Source organism: Quercus suber, unplaced genomic scaffold, assembly GCF_002906115.3.
Source record: "Quercus suber isolate HL8 unplaced genomic scaffold, Cork oak 2.0 scaffold_393, whole genome shotgun sequence".
In the NCBI taxonomy this organism is placed as follows: Eukaryota; Viridiplantae; Streptophyta; class Magnoliopsida; order Fagales; family Fagaceae; genus Quercus; species Quercus suber.
In genome coordinates, this window is record NW_027069845.1 from 82,655 (window position 1) to 103,952 (window position 21,298).

Sequence of the window (21,298 nt, forward strand, 5' to 3'; positions counted from 1 at the left end):
TTCTAATTGAGTATGATCGGATATAAAGTATTATATATTTTGTAAGTTAAGTGGTCAATAATTTTTAACTTGAATTATGAAAAGTTTGCTATAAACTCCATTTATAAACAAGTTGCTTATAAGACAACTGTTTAAAAATGTCCATTTTCAAAACCTGAATTGTTGTAGGAAAGAGAAATGACACCATGGTCAAAGCAACATTTAGATGTGTACATTTGAACATGATTTAGTTTGCAATTGATCATACAGTTTATGCATTTGTAAAAAAAAAAATTGTGTAAATTATGTAAATATCTAGATCATGCATACGTTCATATGCCAAATCTTGTTTGACACCAATATTTGTTTTTGTAATATCATGGAATGATGAAGAATCTCTTTATTATGCTCAGGTACTACTTGGAATATCACCTTAATTTCTAAAAATTCGCATAATTGGAATATCATATATGCAATAGGGAAATAAAAACTTTTAGTAGGCCGATTTCCCCTGAAAATTTGTAACTATATGCAAAATTCCCTTCTCATTGAGAAGTTAAGAGGGAAAAAGTAAAAAAAAAAAAAAAAAAAAAGTGACTCTTATGAGCAAAAAAATTTATACTTTTTACTCATTGCTGATTGAACTTTAGGCTGCGTTTGAATTGGGAGTAAACCATTTCCGGAAATGGTTTTCCACATTTTCGCGTGTTTGGCTGTTCCGGAAAATTCGATTTTCCAGAAAATCACTTCCAAATTTTCTGTTGCTCAACTGAAATTATTTTCAGTACCTATTTTCACTTCAAAGTGTTTCCGGAAAAAGAGAGAGAGAGAGAGGAAGGAAGAGCCAAACCGAGCGAGAGAGAGAGAGAGCGAGAGAGAGAACGAACCAACGCCACAGCCCATCGCCGGCGTTCACGAGCCTTCGGCTTCGCCGGCGCCACGAACCGACGAACCCACGAACCGCGCCATTGCACCGGTCTCGCACCTCGCCATCGCACCGCACCGATCAATCAAAGGGAAATCGCAGCACCGCGCCGATCGCTCCAACGCCGCTCGACCCAGACCCATCGCCTCCTCGATCGGGCCATCGCACCGCGTCATCTTCCTCGACCCAACGTCGCTCCCTCTTCCTCGATTCATTACAATCGCAGCATTTTTTTTTTTTTTTTTTTTTTAAGTTTGATCGTTGTTGTTGATGATTTTTTGTCTTTGGGTTTTGTATTTTTGTGGCTGTGGACTGAGGAATGATGTTAATATTTGTTTGGGAGCTGAGGAATGAAAATTGTTGTTGTTATTGTTGTCGCCGGAATTTGTGTTGTTGTTGCCAGAATTTGCGTTGTTGTTGTTGTTGTTGCCGGATGTTGCCGGATATTGTTGTTGCCGGAATTTACTGTCGGAAAAAATTGTAGGAAAATAGCATTTTCCTAATAGAACCAAACACATGAAAATATTTTCCATAACAATTTTCATAATATAACCAAACACTTGAAAATATTTTCCTTTTCCGGAAAACAGCATTTCCGGAAAATAAGTATTTTCCGGAAAATATTTTACGGGAACCAAACGGACCCTTAGTTACATAGGCATTTGTTTGATTCTAAGAAAGTCATTGTTCTTCCAAATCAACTTTACTACTCCTGTTCTCCGAAGATTCATGCAGTAGCTTTGGAACCGTCTATCTCTTCAAGGTCTATGGCTTTCACCCAAAGCACAACATAAAAACCAATGATTTTAGAAAAATAATCTATCAACTTAGCAAAGCTCTTTCTCAAAAAACTTAGCAAAGCTGAAGCCAAACACTTTTTTTATTTATTTTTAAATTACATAAAAGGAAAATTGTTACATTGACTGTGCATAGAGAGTTGAACATTGTTGAGAAGAGAGGGACCTCTTTGTGATGCACCAAGCCTGATACAAAAAAGAGTTAACGGCAGATCCAATTTAGCTTTCGCAAGAAAATTTTTAAGTAATCAAAATGTGTACATTGCATTGAGTCATTAGAAAACATCCAAGTAAAAAGTAAGGCCGTGAAAAACTGATTACTGACTACCCGTCAAAATTCCTAAGGGGAAAAAAAACACCAAAATTCAATAGTTAAATGCAGATACCATTCTTTGAACCAATTTATTCCAATGTAACCCTAAATTTAAAAAAGCTTCAAATTGTCCATAAATTTTTTACTTTGAACCAATTTATTCCTTTATTTCATCAAATTAGACGGAAGAATACATTGCTCCATATTTTTTAAAAACAAAATTCGAACTTTTTAAAATCATAATCATCCATTTTTAAACAACCATTTATACTATAATATGTCATTAATATCTTTAATAACAAAAATTAAATTTTAGCTTATTTGCTTACTTTAACCAACTTTTGGCTAAAAGATTTTCATCCAAAGGCACTTTCAATTTTTTTTTAAAATGTACATGATATAACAAAATCTAAAGCACTCGCTTAAAATCGAAATGGCTATGGATTTGAACTCTAGGGAAGGAATTACATTTGCATTGGGTGCGTTTATATATGCAGTTGGAAAATTGTATTTTGATTTTAAAATGAGCGTTTATAAAAAAAAAAAAATTTAAAAAGTTAGGAATGTTGTGGTTGCAAAACAGAGTTTTGAGGTTTTAGAAACGTTCTTTTTATCTCCCAAAACCCCTAACCAAATGGACCCAAAATGTCACAATATTTTCACAAGAAGCTCAAATTTTGCCATGCAATTAGACTTTCTGTTTGCCCACTTATTGAACTCTTGTACCAAAAAAAAAAAAAAATTGAAGCAGCTAATTTTAGAAATACTGCATAATAATTTTTTGGAAGAGAATAATGGAATTGGAATTTTACAATACCTAAAGCAGCGAGCTCAATGGAGCTACCCTGACCGATAACCGCGGTGTCAATGAGACTCATCAACGGTCCACAAATCCAAAGCCCAGTGGCGGGCCCAGTAAACATCACAATCTCCTTCATTTGCTTCCATATATTCTCACTTCCCAATTCCGAAACTTTTTCTTCTACTTCTTCTCCCGAGACCGAAACGATATCAATTTCGGGGCCGATGTCATCATTGCCGATGAGTTCTTTGTTATTGCTGCTAATGCGAGAAGCAGTTACTATCCGATTCCGAAAGCTATTTTTCGGCGTCGAAATGAGTGATAAATTAGAATGGAAAAGAGAGATGGGGAAGCGAGGTGATGGTTGTGGTAGTTTGTTGGAGAAGAAGGTTGGGTTTTGGAAGAGAGGAGTATTGTGAGATGTTAGCGTTTTGAATTGCATTTTTGAATTGGAAATGAGAAAACTCCAGCTGAACTATCAAGAGAAAGAGAAAGGACGAAGACGAGAGCGGAAGAGAGAAAGATTAACATTACTACAAAGTCTACAACACAGCCCACAGGTGAGGAGGAGAGTGACTCAGAAAGTGAGTGGTTGTTTGTTTTCTCTGTTAAGTTTTCGAAACCAAACACGTGGAGCCGGAAGAAGCGTTGGCGGCCTTTTCTTAAATATACAGTTTCTTTTTTCTTTTTCTTTATTTTATTTATTTTTTTTATTTATTTATTAATTATTATTATTATTATTATTTTTTTATGGGTAAACTACCTGAGGTCTGGTCTAATGCCACTCAAGTCTACGACTTTTAAAAAATGACCGGTCCTTGAACACCATTTAGTCTCTAGACGCCGTTTAAACCTGTTAGCTGTTCTTTTTGATCTTGTATTTTTGTGTTTTTAGAGGTAAGGGATATAAAAAGCAAAATTACATATTTAGTTATATTTTTAACAGAAGTGGGTTATAGAACTTTAACTAAGCTAATCTTATGCAAGTAAAGTGTTAAATTTTAAATTACATATAGGCAACTTAAATTTCAACCAAATCATAAGTAGGTAATTTATAATTTGCCCATTTCTTTAAAAATTTATAATTTGAGTAGTAACTAGTTATAACTTACTTACAATGTGGAGATAGAAGAAGTTGAAAACAAACTTCTTGCTTTGTAACATCAAGATTCACAAGGTACTATTTTTTATTTGCAGTATTTTTTTAATTTTACAAAAGGTACTAGTTGAACTATAAACCGAAAAGATAATTCAAATCAGTGTATAGCTGCATTGATCAACCTCACTTGTTTAATACTGACGTCCAAAATATAATATAGGAAAAAGCGAAAACACCTAATTTTGGGGTCAAAATTGAATGGATGATATGATTTTCTAATTCGAATTTAGAATTTCATAAATTTTGAAAAATATTCAGATTGATCATTCTCTTAATATTTTGTTTTTATTAAAAAAATAAATTTAAATTTAAATTTAAATTTTTTTTTCTTATGCTTTTTTTTCATAAGGGGAAGAGAAATTTAGAGAAAATGATCAATTTTAGTATATTTTTTAAAAAAATTCATTGCTTCTAATTCAAATTAGAAGATCAAGAGATTACTTTGATTATTATCATTATTTTTTTGCAAACTAGAGGTTAGTTTGATTTTGATCCAAAGTTCAGTGAGTGCTTTTATATTTTACCATTCTTGTTTTTACTGCAATAGAAGATGATGGCCGCCCCAATCGTGGGCCTGTAAAGGTTAAACTTTGTCTTGGACACAATGTTGGCAAAGGACACTTGATTTTTAACCAATTTGCTGCTGCAATAACTGCAACTTAAAAGGAAAAGCTTCCAGAAAACAATTTTTTGGTATAAAAGCTATAAAAATGTAGTTTATGCAGAAAGAAGAATTTATTCAGATAATGTAGTGATTCATGAACTTGGCTACGAACTTCAAATCAATTTTCACGTGGGATTTATTTCTATATTGTTAGATAAAGAACAATACAACATTTGACACACAATTACTTGAGGCCGTACATTGCTTTTGCTTTTAGCCTCACCGAGCACAGAACGGCAATTTAATCTTTAGCAAGGGGAATCATGTAATGTTAATATTTTTGATAAATGCGTGTGGAGGATAAAAAAAGAGGGGGGAAAAAAGGAAAAAAGAAGAAGAAAACGTTATCACAATATTTTCACAATATTTTTCCAATAAATTTTAAGTAATAGGCTATTATTAGTTAATATTGATGAGAAAAAAATAATTTTTTTAGAAAGAGAAAAAAATAATTTTAATAGTATGTTCAAAAGTATAAATTTTTATCACAATATTTTCACAATACTTTCACAATAAATCTTAAGTGGTAAGTTATTATTAGCTAATATTGGTGAGAAAAAAATAATTTCACAATATTGATTTAAGTATGAAATAAACTCCTTTATATATATTGTCCTTTTTGGTAATTTATCACTCAAATCACTACTTTTATAAGTGTTATCCAAACACTTAACTTTTTCAAAAAACACTTTTTTATTTTTTTAACAGTTTTTACCAAATATCCAGTTTTTACAAAAAGCCCCACACTTTTTGAAAACCCCACTTTTTCAAAAAGCCCAATTTCAAAAAGCCCAATTTCAAAAAGCTGATCCAAACTCAAGCTTTTTAAGTTCTGTAGGCTTGAAGCCTTGAACCATGAAATTGATGTACCAGTATATTCATGTGGATTCCTAAACTAGACAGCCCTCAGCTTTTCTGGTGGACACTGACCTAAATCTTCAGAGTAAAGTATGCCATTGGGAGAAAGAAGACGACAAAGAGAGAGGAAGAAGCGAGCCTGAAGAAGAAAAACTTTCCGCAGTCAGTGAAGTTCAAATAGATAGTATGACACATATGCAAGCACTAATTGTTAATCATACCCATTGAAAGCCTACAAGTCCGAACCAGCAGCCTTGCAGACCATATCCCCTACTGGTTACAAGCTGGGAAAAGGAAGATGGGAGGGCCTTGTTAGTGCACAGTGAACAAAGAATATGAAAGAAGAGAAGAGAGAGAAATAATTCTGTACCAATAGTAGAAGTGCACCCGCAGCAAAGCATCCACTCATTGACAAACTAAGAAATTTAAGATCTCGTCCTGCCTGCAGAAACAGAACAGATTATTTTATCTATTTGTTTACATTTTGATAAGTGACTTTTGGCCACAAGGAGAGGGGGAAGGCAAGATATAGACAATTTTTTCTTGGCCGAACACAGCCACTTCCATCTTAGAACGCTAATTGGGTGCAGCCTCCAGCCCAGCTGAAGCCATTTTAATAAGCAGGTCTAGGCTCATATTTCAGGCCTGACATTGAGTTGAGGAAATTATGCATCATATAGCCATGACAATGAGAGCTTGAGCTTTCTTGTTATAATCGGGAATTACAGTAAGCTCCCCTAAATTCAGTTATATTAAGTAATTCATTGAGCAGGAAATGCAACCAAATTAATGGTGGTCAGAAAAATTCCATTGGAACAGATATTCCCAAAAACAAAAGGAGAGCATGATATACGGGTGACTACATTCGTATTGTATTTCTTCTGAAGAACTTATTTATTTGTGATAGAAACACATTATGAGGACAAGATAGGGGGGAACATAATTGCATTGGCCCACCTTGTCACACATATGCAACCTTTTGATAGTTACAAAGATTGCAAAGAGGAAATAGAGTTAAAGTAGCCATCGCTGAACACCAAGAAGCCAAATCTTGCCAAATTACAATAAAACTGTGCTTGTTAGAGGGGTGGGGGGACTCTTTGATCCTATAGAGCAGGGACTTATTTTATTTGGCTTAAAAATAAGTGGGGAGAAAGGGTTTGAACCCAAGTTTTCCTCAATGGGAGAACCAAGCAATGCCATTGTACCACAAAACGTTTTTCCCTATAGTGCAAGATTTATAAAGATGACATGAATAAACCCAAGGACATACATCAGACCTTTTTGTGACCTCATATTCAGGTGGCTACTGAAATTAAGAGAAAACAGATGGGGAAAAAAAATCCAAGTTTATCAAAAGAGCCTTCCATTCCATCCCCATATTTGAACAAACTCTACAATATTCAGCAAGGCACCACTATAGGATAAAACAGGTTGGATACTTCCACTGGTGCCCTAAATAGACATGACTCCTACATCAAGTTTCAGCAAGCTATGTTCCAAATATATGCATATGACTCATAGGAAAAAACAGGACAAAGTTCACATTAAATTAAAACAAGCATACCAGCAATGTTCCCTCAAGGCAGTGAGTTGGGGGTGTGACAGCTAATGCCATGAAGAATGGAATCAGAACTTTGTGCATCTGCAAGGAAACAAGATAAAACATTAACAAGAATCAGATGAGATATAATTTTCCATCTGCATACGATTATGAAAGGGTATATGTTGTCCAGAGAATATCTGCACCTTATATTAATTTCCTCTACCTTTAACTCAGAACTCAAATAGGATTTATAATGTTAGTCAGACTTGGGATAAATGACATGAGAAAGCAAGGAACAACACAAATATGAAAATCTGTCCAAGTGTAATAGGTACTAATAAAGCAATTGTAATTTTAACTCTCATATTTATCAGTTATAATACTTTTTGAAATGATAGAAAGAAGCTCCGTAGTTGGCCTCTGAATCTATTCATGGGGGTCATTGGAAGCTACAGAAAAAAATATCACTAAAAATATGAACATTCAGTATAAAAGCAGTTGTCACAAGATTCACAACCCATTTAATCAACATAATTAGGCAGAAGAAAAAAAGTTCCAAAGATTATAGAAGGATGGATAGTACACATAACAAACGGCAAGAACTAACCTCCTGTATGACATTCTGATCATGTGTAAAGATTTTGGGGAACAACCAAGGAACAGATGTTCCTACAATTCCTAATAGCAATCCAAGTATGGCTCCAATGATGACAAGTGATTTTAGCAACATTCGAGCCTGTTTGATTTAAATAACCACTCAGAATACTTTCAACAAGCAAAAATAACTATACTATGAGAGAGAGAGAGAGAGAGAGTTGGATCAATTCTATCAAAAGAGAGAGAATCAGGGATGGGGACTTCAAATGAATCATTCATCAACACGATGTAAGTTAAAACATGATTGTACAGAAACTGATACAACCAAGTTAGAAGACTGTAGCATCATTAAAAAAAAAAAACCATCACTAACCTTTTCCAAGCTTCGTTTGGCTCCATATATTAACTCAGGCATAAATGACTGAGCGGTTTGAGATAAAGGTTCACCCCAAACTGTACACATGACAAATGTTTGAATCATGACCTAGAGTAAAGAGAAAGTTGTCAATGCAAATGACCATCAGGTTTCTACATAAAGGAAGCCAAAGCAGGGAAGATAGTATACAAGTGTGAGCAAAACTAACCTGATGAGCGGCCATGGTGTATGTGCCCATAGATGTAGCAAAATATATAAGGAGGGAGTAGAAAGCCACCTAAAAAAATCAAAATATCTCAGACACAGAGAGATGAATGAGACCAGATACAGCTACAGAATTGAGTAATATTATATAATGTAACCTTGGACATCATTGTTAAAAACACTGGAGCAGCAAGCCCAAGTACTGTCAGAAGTTCACCAGGTGATGGAACAGATATGGAATATGCATTGTATCCTTTCTTGTTCAGAGCTTCAATCATCATAAATCCTGCAATAACCTAGAATAAATGCTGGTGAGTAGCAATGGAAAACAAAAGCAAGTGCATATCTTCTTGGCTTCGCTGAGAAGGCATTAATAAGAGCAAAAGATGAAGAATATTTAACCCAAACAAAATAATATATAAATTTTCATCCAGCACACCTGGGCAGCCATGGCAGCCCATGCTGCACCAGCAATACCATAGCCCATGAAACTGCACAGGACAATAACACCAACGACATTTACAGCACTAGCCACCGCCAAAGCCTTCAAAGGTCCCCAGGAATCTTTCATGCCAAGACTGGAAAACAGAAAGAGAATATCAGACACAAACTTAATGAGGAAACAAACATTCCAATTTCATTTAACAGGCCAATATCTGGTGTAAGATGAGCAAATCAAATTGTATCATCATTAAACACTTACTTGCCCAACATCGTACAAAAATAAATGAAATATATTCATCATTCAGAAGAATCTGTGGGGAAAGAGGATGCATATAGTGCCAAAGAAGGAATTTCAGATCTAATAAAGTTCGCCTAGCAATTCTATCATGGTAACAAGTATGTGTATCACCCAGTCAAGAACAAGTATAAAAAACCAGACTAAGGCACTATGTCCTCATTCAGTAGATAATGTATGGGAAGAGATACAGTACATCATCACCTTGCACTCTGAGCAACCCATCCAACAAGAAGTGCAGGCCATGCTAAGCCTCGAATCTACCATCACAAAAGATCATATAAACAAATCAAGTGGAATAGAGCGTTAAATTTTGCGGCAATGCAGCCAGAATATTCTCCAACAGATTTGTTCTCATGAAAAAAATATTCAAGTGCAAAATTCAGTAGCAGATAATATGAACTGCCAAAAGCAGTCAGCAAAGACAAAAGATACCGCATGCCAATCCATAGGTGTTGATTGCTTATATTTGTACACCATCTTGACAAGTATACTTGAGGTTTACTGTAGATAATCATTCTCAAGTAAATCTGCCATCTGACTTCCAAAGGAGATGGTATCAGGAAAACATGAGGATTTTTTATGTTATATAATTTTAACTTATATAGTTCTCCTTTCCCTACTATAACTTGGTTTTATGGTTTAGCAGGTACTAAAGCAAGAAAAATTCACAAAAGGAATAGCTGAAACTTCTGAAATTATTTGTAGAACACATGCAGGATTTAAAAAGAAATTGAACCTGAACATATTTGTTTGCGGCAGGTATGAGATGAGCATTCTTTGGCCCAGTAAAAGCTGAAAAAATAAAAATAGGCAAATCATTAGTCATTGGATTTTGTCTGCCATTTATTTGTGATAAATTACCATTTGTTCCAAAAGCTTAAGCTAATAGGAAATTATGAATTTAAACACGTGTAGGCTCAGACTCTCCCTTAATAAATAGGGCCCAACATGCGGACAGGTAGAGCAAAGACGGGCGTTCAAAATCAAGACCACCTACTCAGATGCCATAATAAATTTTAGATTGTCTAAAAAGCTTAAACTAATAGGAAATAGATAATTTAATCACAAAACCATTATTCCAACATGTATATATATATATATATACTCGTTGTTATTTATTAAGTGGTGAACGCTGAACAGTATCAATCAACTGAACAGTGAACACCCAGAGACAATGAAGCACTTAACTTATCAATAGTAACATAACTAAAAACCAAAAGCTCTCCAAACTTAAATAATAATTTAAAAAAAGGTCAATAAATGCTCTATCTTTATTACCAGTCAATACCCATGAACCAAAGAACTTTGTAAACAAAAGCATCAAGCAGCCACAAGTCAACCCAACGAAGAGCAAGATAGATATGTGATGCTGCACTTCATTTGTATCCTGCACCATGGCATCTTGTCAAAAAATATAATTTGGGAAATTGAAAATCTAAGAGAAACTGATTGTTTCAAATTATCTAACACCACAAAGTCCATAATTAAAAGTTAAATAAAAAAAAAATTAAAAACAACAACAACAACACACCTGTGAGTGCTCCTACCATAAATGCAACAAGGCCCTTCAACTGTTAAAGAAACTAACCTGTCTGGCAAGAGCAGTAGCAACCATATTCGAAGTAGCAATTGAGAGGAACATGAATGAATAACTCATATAATCACATACAACTGTTCCCGGCCCTGCCATTCCAAATTCAAAATTAAATTACACCATCACTTAACTTGGAAATATCACCCTTCATAAGATAGGCCCAACAAATGCATGTAACAGGACGCACACAAACACACAGACGCACGCACAAAATTTAACCAACTTAGTTATATACTTATATCATGAATGCTAGAGCTGAAGTTCCTTTTTAATTTTTCAAATGATCATTTTAAATATATATATATAGGTCAAACTGTACTTTTGGACTCAAGTAAAAATGTAACTCTTAGCTCAAACTGTATTTTTGGTCTCTCAAATATAGGGTACATTCCAATGTAGCCCTAAACTTCACGAAGCTTCAAATTGTCCGTAAACTTTTTAGTTTGAACCAATTTATTCCTTTATTTCATCAAATTTAGACGGAAAAATACAGTGCTCCATATTTTTCAAAACAAAATTAGAACTTTTTAAAATCATAATCATCCATTTTTAAACAATCGTTTATATTATGATATGTCATTAATATCTTTAATAACAAAAACTAAAATTTAGCTTATTTGCTTAGTTTAACCAACTTTTGGCAAAAAGCTTCATCCATAGGCACTTTCAAATACTTAAAATATATATATATATATATATATATATTTTACATGATTTAACAAAATCTAAAGCACTCACTTAAAATCGAAATGGCTATGGATTTGAACACTAGAGAAGGATTACATATGCATTAATCTCACAATATTTTCACAACAACAAGCTCAAATAGAAATTTTATTTTGGAAATCCTATATAGTAATTTTTTGGAAGAGAATAATGGAATTGGAATTTTACAATACCTAAAGCAGCGAGCTCAATGGAGCTACCCTGACCGATAACCGCGGTGTCAATGAGACTCATCAACGGTCCACAAATCCAGAGCGCAGTGGCGGGCCCAGTAAACATCACAATCTCCTTCATTTGCTTCCATATATTCTCGCTTCCCAATTCCGAAACCTTTTCTTCTTCTTCTCCTTCTCCCGAGACCGAAACGATATCAATTTCGGGGCCGCTGTTATCATTGCCGACGAGGAGTTCTTTGTTATTGCTGCTAATGCAAGAAGCAGTTACTATCCGATTCCGAAAGCGCTTTTTCGGCGTCGAAATGAGCGATAAATTAGAAGAGAAAAGAGAGATTGGAAAGTGAGATGGCGGTGGCTGTGGTTTTGATAGTTTGTTGAAGAAGAAGAACGTTGGGTTTTGGAAGAGAGGAGTGTTGTGAGATGTTAGGGTTTTGAATTGCATTTTTTAATTGGAAATAGGAATAAGCGGATAAACTCTCAGACTCTGAATTATGAAGACAAGACTGAACAATGAACAAGACAAGAGAGGAAGAAAGAAAGATTTTAACACTTTAAACAGCACCGTTGAGGAGAGAGTGAGGACTGAGGAGGACTGGAGAGTGACTCGGAATTCAGAAAGCGACTGGTTGGTTTTTTTACTCGGTAATAATTTTCAAAACAAAACACGTGGAGCCGGAACAAGCGTTGGCGGCCTTTTCTTAAATAGACAGTTTCTCCTCCTTCTATTTTTTTTTTTTTTTTAATGTATAATGTGGGAGAGAGGGACCCAAAACATAGAGCCCGTGAGCCCAGTTCGAGGATGAGCAAAGGCCCATTCATGCACAAATTCAGATCTGACACGTGGACTAAGTCCGAGAAGTAAGACATGAAGACCACGCTAATTTAGACTAAACATATAAACAGAGGTTCGAGGAGGGGAAATTGACAAACCCATCTTCCGAGGAGCGAATGCACCTCTAAGATGCCTCAGTTGGCCACTTTCACAAAAAAATAGAACACCATTGAAGATTTCAGAGACGTGCAAGTAAATAAGATTGGAAATATCTAGGAAAAAAAACTATCACTTCCACATTTAATGCATTACACCCACTGAGTTGGTCACATATATGAAGAAAAGACACCTGAATAATAGTTCCATAGCTTATAACACTCTCTACTACCTCCAAAAGGGTCCTGATGGGACAAACATCCCAATTACTACCCTGAGACATACAGGTGGAAGGCTGAGATTCATTAAGGGAGACTATATAAAGAAAATGAACCCCTCTAGAAAAGGGGTTAAAAAGATAGCAACAAAAAGAACAGAATCAATTTGTATGAAGTTTGTAACAAATAATATATGAAGGTTCCCTCCTTTGACTAGCCGGACGGAGAGTTTATACACAAATTGTGTTTCATTTCATCATACTAAGAATCACATCTTCATTGATTTCATGCTTGGACCATACATAGCATCACAGTTGACTTAGAAAGCCCACTCTCTTACAAATTAATTGTGTTGGGCCGGAAATACTAACTACCACTATTCTAAGTGGGCTTGGGCCATTTTTTTAAGCTCTTACATATAATTTGGGTAGTATCTAGTTACAACTTACAATGTGAAGAGAGAATTATTAGGTACTTTGGGAATATGATAATGTAATGTGTTATTCGCTCGTGTACTAATTAAATTTGTGATGAAATTTAATCATGAATATGAGAAGAAGAAACATCATATTAATGTATTTTAGAAGTATCTAATAATTGTCAAAAGACGTTGAAATCAAGAAGTATTTTAAAAGTATCTAATAATTGTCAAAAGAAGTTGAAATCAAACTTCTTGCTTTATAACATTAAGATTCACAAGGGTTTATAAAAAAAAGATTCACAAGGTACTGTTTTTTATTTATTTTTTAGTTAACGTACTAGTTGAACTATAAAATGAGAAGATAACTCAAATCATCATATAGTTGCATTGATCAACCTCATGTGTTTAATAGTGACGTCCAAAATATAATATAGAAAAACGCAAAAACACCTCTAATTTTGGGAACAAAATTGAATGGATTATGTGATTTTCTAATTTGAATTTAGAAATCCATATATTTTGAAAAATATCTAGATCAATCATTCTCTTAATATTTTGTTTTTATTAAAAATTAAAATAAAATATAAATTATTTCTTCTTCTTTTCTTATGCTCTTTTTGCATAAGAGGAAGACAAGATTTGACAAAATGATCGATTTTAGTGTTTTTTTTTTTTTTTTTTATTTATTTATTTCATTGCTTCTATTTCAAATTAGAAGATCAAGAGATTACTTTGATTATTTTCATTTTTTATTTTATTTTTCTAACTAGAGGTTAGTTTGATTTTGATCCAAAGTTCAGTGAGTGCTTTTATATTTTACTATTTTATCATTGTGTTTATATTTAAAATTAACTACATTATCATTTAAAGAAAATATGACGTGAGAAATTATAATTGAAAGTGTGTATATAGAAAATTTAATAAGAAATCCTTACAAAATTTAAACTCGAATAAAATGTATATTAAAATAATGATATGCATAAATGTGGCCTTCCAAAAGCTTACGTATCAACATTGAAAGAAATCAATTTAAAGTCAAAACTTTAAATTATATGTACATAACTTAATAATATATCTAAAAAATACATGTGACTACAACCCCCCCTTTAGCTGTGATGATACCCCCCCAAGCACTAAGTGGATAGGCGTTTACTGGGGGAGGGGTCAAGTTGTAAGGTCAACAACATATTGATGTATGTATTTTTTAGAAGTACATACACAGGTACGGATATAACATGTGATACAAGCAATTTTTGAACAAATTTTAACACGATACAACGAGTTTGACACCGGTACAATACGGATACGACACTCCAAATGGAGCATTCGTGCTTCCTAGTGTATTTCTAACAACCTCGGGAGAGGGGAAAAAAAGATGACTGGTTATTTCCGTTAGTGTTGTTAGGGCACTAATGGAAATGACTAAAATGGATGACGTTTTTCTAAATAGGGACTAAAAGAGGAGAAAATAAAAGATAGAGACCAAAGTGGGAATCGCCTAAAAATGTAAAGACGAAAATGTGGTTTTCGCCCAAAAATATATATAGAACAAATGAACATTACAACAATTGACAAACAATTAACAGCTTGCTTTGGTTGAAAAAAATACAAATGTCACAGTTTGAGGCCGTACATTTCTTCTGATTTTAGCCTCATTGAGCACAGAATCACAATTTATCTTTGCCTAGAAAAGATATAATGTAATGTCAATGTTTTTTTGTAAATTCTGTAGGCTAGAACCATGAATTTGATTCCTGCCAAATTTATTTACCATTTTGTTCATGTGGATTCCTAAACTAGGCAGCCCTCAGCTTTTCCAATTTGCCCTGATCCAAATCTTCAGAGTAAAGCATGCCATTGGGAGACAGAAGGCGCCGAAGTGAGAGGAAAAACCGAGCCTGAAAAACAAAAATTTTATGTAGTCAAAGAAGTTCAATTAGATAGTATTACACATATGCAAGCAGGGGATGTAACTCTTACCCATTGAAATCCAATAAGAACGAACCAATAGCCTGTCAGACCATATCCCCTTCTGGTCACAAGCTGGGGAAAAGAAAGATAGGAGGGACTTGTTAATGCATTGTGAGCTAAAGAGCATGTAAAAAGGACACCAGAAGAGCAAGAAACAGATCTGTACCAATAGTACAAGTGAAGCTACAGAAAAGCATCCACTCATTGACAAACTAAGAAATTTAAGATCCCGTCCAGCCTGCAGAAAGAGCACACTTTATTTATAATTTGACAAGGGACTTTTAGCCCCAAGGCGAGGAGAGGGGGAAGGAATACAGACACTTCAAAGTTAGAGTTTGTGCATATCTTATGCAAGTAACTTCACCATAGTAAAATGCATTTGATCATGAATTGAATGGCGCCTCCATCTCAGCAGAGCCATTTTCATTAGCAGGTCTAGGCTCACATTTCAGGCCTGGCATGGTGTAGGGGAAATTATGCATCACAAAACCATGATAATGTGGGCTAGGGCTTTCTTGCTATAATCGCAAATTACAACAAGATTCCCTAAATTCAGCTATATTATGTAATTCATTGAGCAGGAAATGCAACCAAATTAATGGTGGTCAAACATATTCCGGTGGTATAGATGTTTCCAAAAACAAAAGGAGACCATGATATAAGGGTAACGACATTCATGACTTATTTCTGGTGAAGAACTTATTTATTTGTGATAGAAACACTTTATGAGTATAAGATAGGGGAAAAGCATAATTGTGTATGCCCACCTTGTCCCACATATGCAACCATTTAATAGTTTGAAAGAGGAAATATAGTAAATAAGTAGCCAACAGTGAACACCAAGTGGCCAAATCATGCGCAAACTGCAAAGAACCCTGTGCTTTGTTCGGGGCTGCGTGGAATTCTTTGATCCTATAGTGCAGGCCCTTTTTTTTGGCTTAAAAACAAGTGAGGGAAAGGGATTGAACCCAAGTTCTCCTCTATGGGAGGACCGGGCAATACCATTGATCCACAAAGCTTTAAGATGTCATGAATATACACAAGGGGGGGTATACATTAGACCTTTTTGTGACCGTATAATTCAGGCAACTACTGTAATTATGAGAAAGCAGGAGAAAAAACCAAGTCTTTAAAGAGAGCCTTCTATTTCATCCCCATGCTTTGAACAAACTCCACAATACTTGGCATAGCACCACTAAAAGATAAACAGAGTGGATACCTCAACTGGCACCTTAAATAGACATGACTCTTATATCTAGTTTCAGCAAGCTATGGTCCAAAAATAGGCAAATGACTCATAAGAAAAACGCAACAAAGTTCACATTAAAGTAAAACCAAGCATACCAGCAATGTTCCCTCAAGGCTGAGAGTTGGGGGTGTGACAGCTAATGCCATGAAGAATGGAATAAGAACTTGGTGCATCTGCAAGGATACAAGATTAAACGTTAACAAGAATCAGATGAAACATACTTGACCATCTGCAAAATTTTTTGAAAGAGTATATGTTGTCCTCAGAATATCTGCACCTTAAATTAATTTCCTCTACCTTTAACTCAGAACTTAAATAAGATTATATATAATGTTAGTCAAAATTAAGGTAAAAAACATGAAATACCAATGAAACAACACAGACCTGATAAACTGTCCAGGTGTGAGAGCAATGGTAATTTTAGCTTTCTCAGATTTATTTCTGTTATAATACTTTTTGAAATGATAGAAATCCATGTATGAAATATCACTTAAAAAGATGAATAGTGAGCATAAAAGCACTTGTCACAACCCATTTAATACAACATAATTAGGCCAAAAGCAAAAAAGTTCAAAATTCCTATAAAAATATTGATACTACTCATAACAGACAAACTCAAAAGGCAAGAACTAACCTCATGTATGACATTCTGATCCTGTGTAAATATTCTGGGGAACAGCCAAGGAACAGATGTTCCTACAACCCCTAATAGCAATCCAAGTATTGCTCCAATGATGACTAGGGATTTTAGCAACATTCGAGCCTGTTTGATTTAACTAACCACTCAGAATACTTTCAACAAACAAAAATAACTATAAATTATTATGTATATATATGTATGTATGTATGTATGTATATATATATATATATATAGAGAGAGAGAGAGAGAGAGAGAGAGAGAGAGATGGGTACCTTAAATGAATCATTCATCAACAAGATGTGAGATAAAACATGATTGTGCAGTAACACTACAACCAATAACTTAGAAGACTGTAGCAACATTAAAAACAGAAAACAAAAAATTGCTAACCTTTTCCAAACTTCGATGGACTCCATATATTAACTCAGGCATAAACGACTGAGCGGTTTGAGCTAAAGGTTCACCCCATACTGTACATGTGAGGAATGTTTGAAACATGACCTAGAGTAAAGGGTTATTTGTCAATGCAAATGACCATCAGTTTTCTACATAAAGGAAGTCAAAGAAGGGAAGATAGTATTTAGAACTCAAGTGTGGGCAAAACTAACTTGATGAGCGGCCATGGAGTAGGTGCCCAGAGATGCGGCAAAATATGTGAGGAGGGAGAAGAAAGCCACCTAAACAATTAAAATATCTCAGATACAAAAGATGATCACATGAGACCAGATACAGCTACAGAATTGAGTAATACAATATAATGTAACCTTAGACATCATTGTTAAAAACACCGGAGCAGCAAGCCCAAGTACTGTCAGAAGTTCATCAGGTGATGGAACAGAGATGGAAAATGCATTGTACCCTTTCTTGTTCAGAGCTTCAATCATCATATATCCTGCAATAACCTAGAATAAATGCAGGTGAGTAGCAATATAAAAAGAAAGCAAGTGCATATCTGCTTGGCTGCAATGAGAATTCATCAATAACAGCTTAGGATAAATAATATTTAACCCAAACAAAATAATATATAATTTTTCATTCAGCACACCTGGGAGGCCATTGTAGCCCATGCTGCACCAGCAATACCATATCCCAAGAAACTGCACAGGACTATATCACCAATGCCATTTACAACACTAGCCACCGCCAAAGCCTTCAAAGGTCCCCAGGAATCCTTCATGCCAAGACTGGGAAACGAAAAGAGAATATCAGACACAAACTTAATGAGGCAGCAAACATTCCCAATTTCATCAAGCAGGCTAACATCTGATTTGAGATGAGCAAATTGAACTGTATCACCACCAAACACCAAGTTTCCCAACATCTTACAAACACAAATGAAACATAATTAATCAGACTTTGTTGGAAAAAGGATGCCTATAGCACTGAATAAGGCGTTCAAAAGGATGCAAATAGAACCAAATAAGGCATTTCAGAACTAACAAAACTTGTATAGTAGTTCTAATATAGTTAACAAATAAATGTAGCACCAGGTCAAGAACAAGTATAAAAAACCAGGTAAGGCATATGACCTCATTCGGTAGAAAACAAACAGAGATAAAGCACATTATCACCTTGCACTCTGAGCAACCCATCCAACAAGAAGTGCAGGCCATGCTAAGCCTCGAATCTACTATCACAAAAGATCATATAAACAAATTAAGTGGAGTAGAACATTAAATTTTGCAGAAATGCGGCCAGAATCTTCCAACAGGTATTTGTTCTCGTGAAAAAAAAAAATTCACACGCAAAATTCAGCAGCAGATCATATGAACAGCCGAGGGCAGTCAGCAAAGACAAAAAAATACTACATGCCAATACATTGATCCTTTATATTCATTCATATGATAAATATGAATAACAACAAAAGAATATTACATACTTCAGTTAACACCATCTTGACATCTGACAAGTATACCCAAGGTTTACAATAGAAGATCATTCTCAAGTATATCTAACTTTCAAAGGAGATGGTTTTCAGAGCCAAAAAAAAGGGTTTTATATGTTATTTATATTTACCTTTTATTGCTCCTTTTTCTTATATAGTTCTGTTTTATGGTTTAGCAGTACTAAAGCGAGAAAATCTGCACAAAAGGAGTAGCTGAAAATCCTGAAATTATTTTAAGAACACATGAAGGACTTAAAAAGAAATTGAACCTGAACATATGTGTTTGCTGCAGGTATGAGATGTGCATTTTTTGACCCAGTAAAAGCTGAAAACACAAAAATAGGCAATTCATCAGTCATTGGATTTTGTCCATTTAGTTGGTATATATGTTGGTGAAAAGTATCAATCAACTGAACACCCAAAGACAATAGAACAATGAACTTTTCAATAATATAAGTAATAACCAAAAGATGGCCCAATATTCTTCTTCTGGCATTTTTTTTTTTTTTTATAAATTTATTTTATTTATTTGCACTTTTTTATAAGTCAAAAGTTGCTCCAATTTTTATTACCAGTTAATACCCATGAACCGAAGAATCTTGTAAACAAAAGCATCAAGCAGCCACAAGTCAATCCAACAAAGAGCAAGATAGATATGTGATGCTGCACTTCTTTTTTATCCTGCACCAATGACATCTTGTCAAAAAATGCAATGTGCAAAATTGAAACTCAAAGAGAAACTGATTAATACAAAATAATATCCAACACCACAAAGTTCACAGTAAAAAAAGAAAAGAAAAGTAACACGCCTATAATTCTCCCACCATAAATGCAAAAAATCCTTTCACCTGTTTAAGAAACTAACCTGTCTGGCAAGTGCAGTAGCAACCATATTCGAAGTAGCAATTGAGAGGAACATGAATGAATAACTCAAATAATCACATACAACTGTTGCCGGCCCTGTCATTCCAAATTTACAATCAAATAAAATCATCATTCAACTCAGAAATTTCACAACACCCCCCCCCCCCCTTCCCATAAAAGCATAAAAAAATATGAGTGCGAAGCTGCAAACAACACACCCATGAAAAATTAGACCAACCTAATTACAGTATGCATGCTTAAGTTGAATTTCTTTTTTTCAAGTGAAAGTTTTTTATAATTTGGACTTCATAACTTCTAAAAGGCTCAAAAAAATTTAATAAATATTTCCCTTAAATATAAATGACTTGACACAAGCGAGTTTGCTTATATGTTGAAAGTGGGTAGAACTTAAAAGCACAGTTGTAGTATAAAAAGTGAGACTTTAAAAACGAAAGTAAAACCAAATGAAATAGAAACAGGATCCACTCAATTTCAAATATTGTCCGTTTGGCCTATTTTATTGTTCATATTAGATTTTACCAATCTGAAAGTGTGTAGTCCGTCACTTTATTTAAAATTTTAAATAACGTGACAAAATACTGTGTTTGATTCAGACAAATAAAATCTAAACCATGAAATTGACGAAATTGACAGTTTTGGAAATGAAGAGGATCCGTAACTTACAGGAAGTTTATATGTACCCATTTTACTGAAAGCTTCATTTGGTCAAAGCATGTAGTTTTAAATGAAGCTCTACAAATAAACTAAAAAAACCGAAAGCAAAAGCTGTTGCCAAACACTTAGGCCCGGTTTGGTACTTTGGTTACTGTTTAAACACTACACACATATTTTCACACATTTATTCATAAAACTTAAACAACGCTCTTATTATTTGCTTATTTGTTAAGTGAAACTTAGAAAATTAAGAGAGAGAATAATACCTAAAGCAGCGAGCTCAATGGAGCTACCCTGACCAATAACGGCGGTGTCAATGAGACTCATCAAGGGTCCGCAAATCCAAAGCCCAGTAGCGGGCCCAGTAAACATCACAATCTCCTTCATTTGCTGCCATATACTCTGACTCCCCATTTCCGATACCTTAATCTCCGAAACAGAGGCAATATCACTGCCGTTTTCAATTTCGCGGGGACCGTTGTTATCATTGTCGATTGGTTCTCTGTTATTGCTAATGCAAGAAGCAGTTACTATCCGATTCCGAAAGCATTTTTTCGGCGTCGAAATGAGTGACAAATTAGAAGGGAAAAGAGGGATGGGAAAGCGAGGAGGTGGTGGTGGTGGTTGTGGTAGTTTGTTGAAGAAGAAGGTTGGGTTTTGGAAGAGAGGACTAGTGCTGTGAGATGTTAGGGTTTTGAAATGCATTTTTTGGAGGCAGAGAAAACAGAGGAAACTCTGACTCAGGTGAAGAAAATTAAAAAAAAAAAAGGAAGAGTAAACAAAGTACAACCACCGAGACAAGAGAATAACAGGTGATGAGAGAGAGAGAGAGAGAGAGAGAGTGAGTTGAGAGGGAGTGGTTGTTTTTTTTTACGTGGACGAGTAACAGACGTTGGCGGCTTTTTCATTTTTCAATGGTCAAAAGGACGTTGGCGGCTTTTTTTTTTTTTTTTAAATGGTCACATAACCTAACTTACTTAGTTACTCCA

General features: G+C 34.7%; 2 protein-coding genes across 3 annotated transcripts; both read right to left on the reverse strand.

Moving 5' to 3' along the window:
* Positions 1-5,313: 5,313 nt before the first annotated feature.
* LOC112011815 (protein DETOXIFICATION 46, chloroplastic) lies at positions 5,314-12,123 on the reverse strand. The gene is made up of 14 exons (XM_024044152.2): positions 11,456-12,123; positions 10,551-10,645; positions 10,241-10,349; positions 9,699-9,754; positions 9,164-9,219; positions 8,660-8,798; positions 8,379-8,516; positions 8,225-8,293; positions 8,014-8,124; positions 7,651-7,779; positions 7,065-7,142; positions 5,868-5,939; positions 5,719-5,781; positions 5,314-5,636 (listed from the first exon to the last, which is right to left on the reverse strand). Exons 1-14 carry the CDS (start codon positions 11,898-11,900, stop codon positions 5,535-5,537), a joined length of 1,662 nt encoding a protein of 553 aa, XP_023899920.1. The 5' UTR covers positions 11,901-12,123; the 3' UTR covers positions 5,314-5,534.
* A 2,470-nt stretch (positions 12,124-14,593) lies between these two features.
* Positions 14,594-21,092, reverse strand: LOC112011818 (protein DETOXIFICATION 46, chloroplastic). Of its 2 annotated transcripts, none has more exons than XM_024044154.2 (14): positions 20,576-21,091; positions 19,636-19,730; positions 19,343-19,451; positions 19,040-19,095; positions 18,457-18,512; positions 17,931-18,069; positions 17,650-17,787; positions 17,494-17,562; positions 17,276-17,386; positions 16,880-17,008; positions 16,341-16,418; positions 15,163-15,234; positions 15,006-15,068; positions 14,594-14,923 (listed from the first exon to the last, which is right to left on the reverse strand). In XM_024044154.2, the coding sequence occupies exons 1-14, from the start codon at positions 21,012-21,014 to the stop codon at positions 14,822-14,824; spliced, it is 1,656 nt and encodes a 551-aa protein (XP_023899922.1). In that variant the 5' UTR covers positions 21,015-21,091; the 3' UTR covers positions 14,594-14,821. The 2 variants fall into 2 exon arrangements, 1 of the variants encoding a protein (XP_023899922.1); XR_002882903.2 differs by lacking the exon at positions 14,594-14,923 and adding an exon at positions 15,361-15,450 and having other exon boundaries at positions 15,050-15,068; positions 20,576-21,092.
* Positions 21,093-21,298: the final 206 nt, after the last annotated feature.

Excerpts from the sequence above, each read along its gene's own strand:
- LOC112011815 (XM_024044152.2), bottom strand. The coding sequence starts at position 11,900 with ATGCAATTCAAAACCCTAACATCTCACAACACTCCTCTCTTCCAAAAC. Across the intron at positions 8,517-8,659 it reads GGGCTGCCATGGCTGCCCAG|GTTATTGCAGGATTTATGAT; the intron begins GTGTGCTGGATG and ends CATTTATTCTAG. Across the intron at positions 5,637-5,718 it reads GACTTGTAGGCTTTCAATGG|GCTCGCTTCTTCCTCTCTCT; the intron begins GTATGATTAACA and ends TTTCTTCTTCAG.
- LOC112011818 (XM_024044154.2), bottom strand. The coding sequence starts at position 21,014 with ATGCATTTCAAAACCCTAACATCTCACAGCACTAGTCCTCTCTTCCAA. Across the intron at positions 18,070-18,456 it reads TGGGTTGCTCAGAGTGCAAG|TCTTGGCATGAAGGATTCCT; the intron begins GTGATAATGTGC and ends TTCGTTTCCCAG. Across the intron at positions 16,419-16,879 it reads ATCAGAATGTCATACATGAG|ATGCACCAAGTTCTTATTCC; the intron begins GTTAGTTCTTGC and ends GTATCCTTGCAG.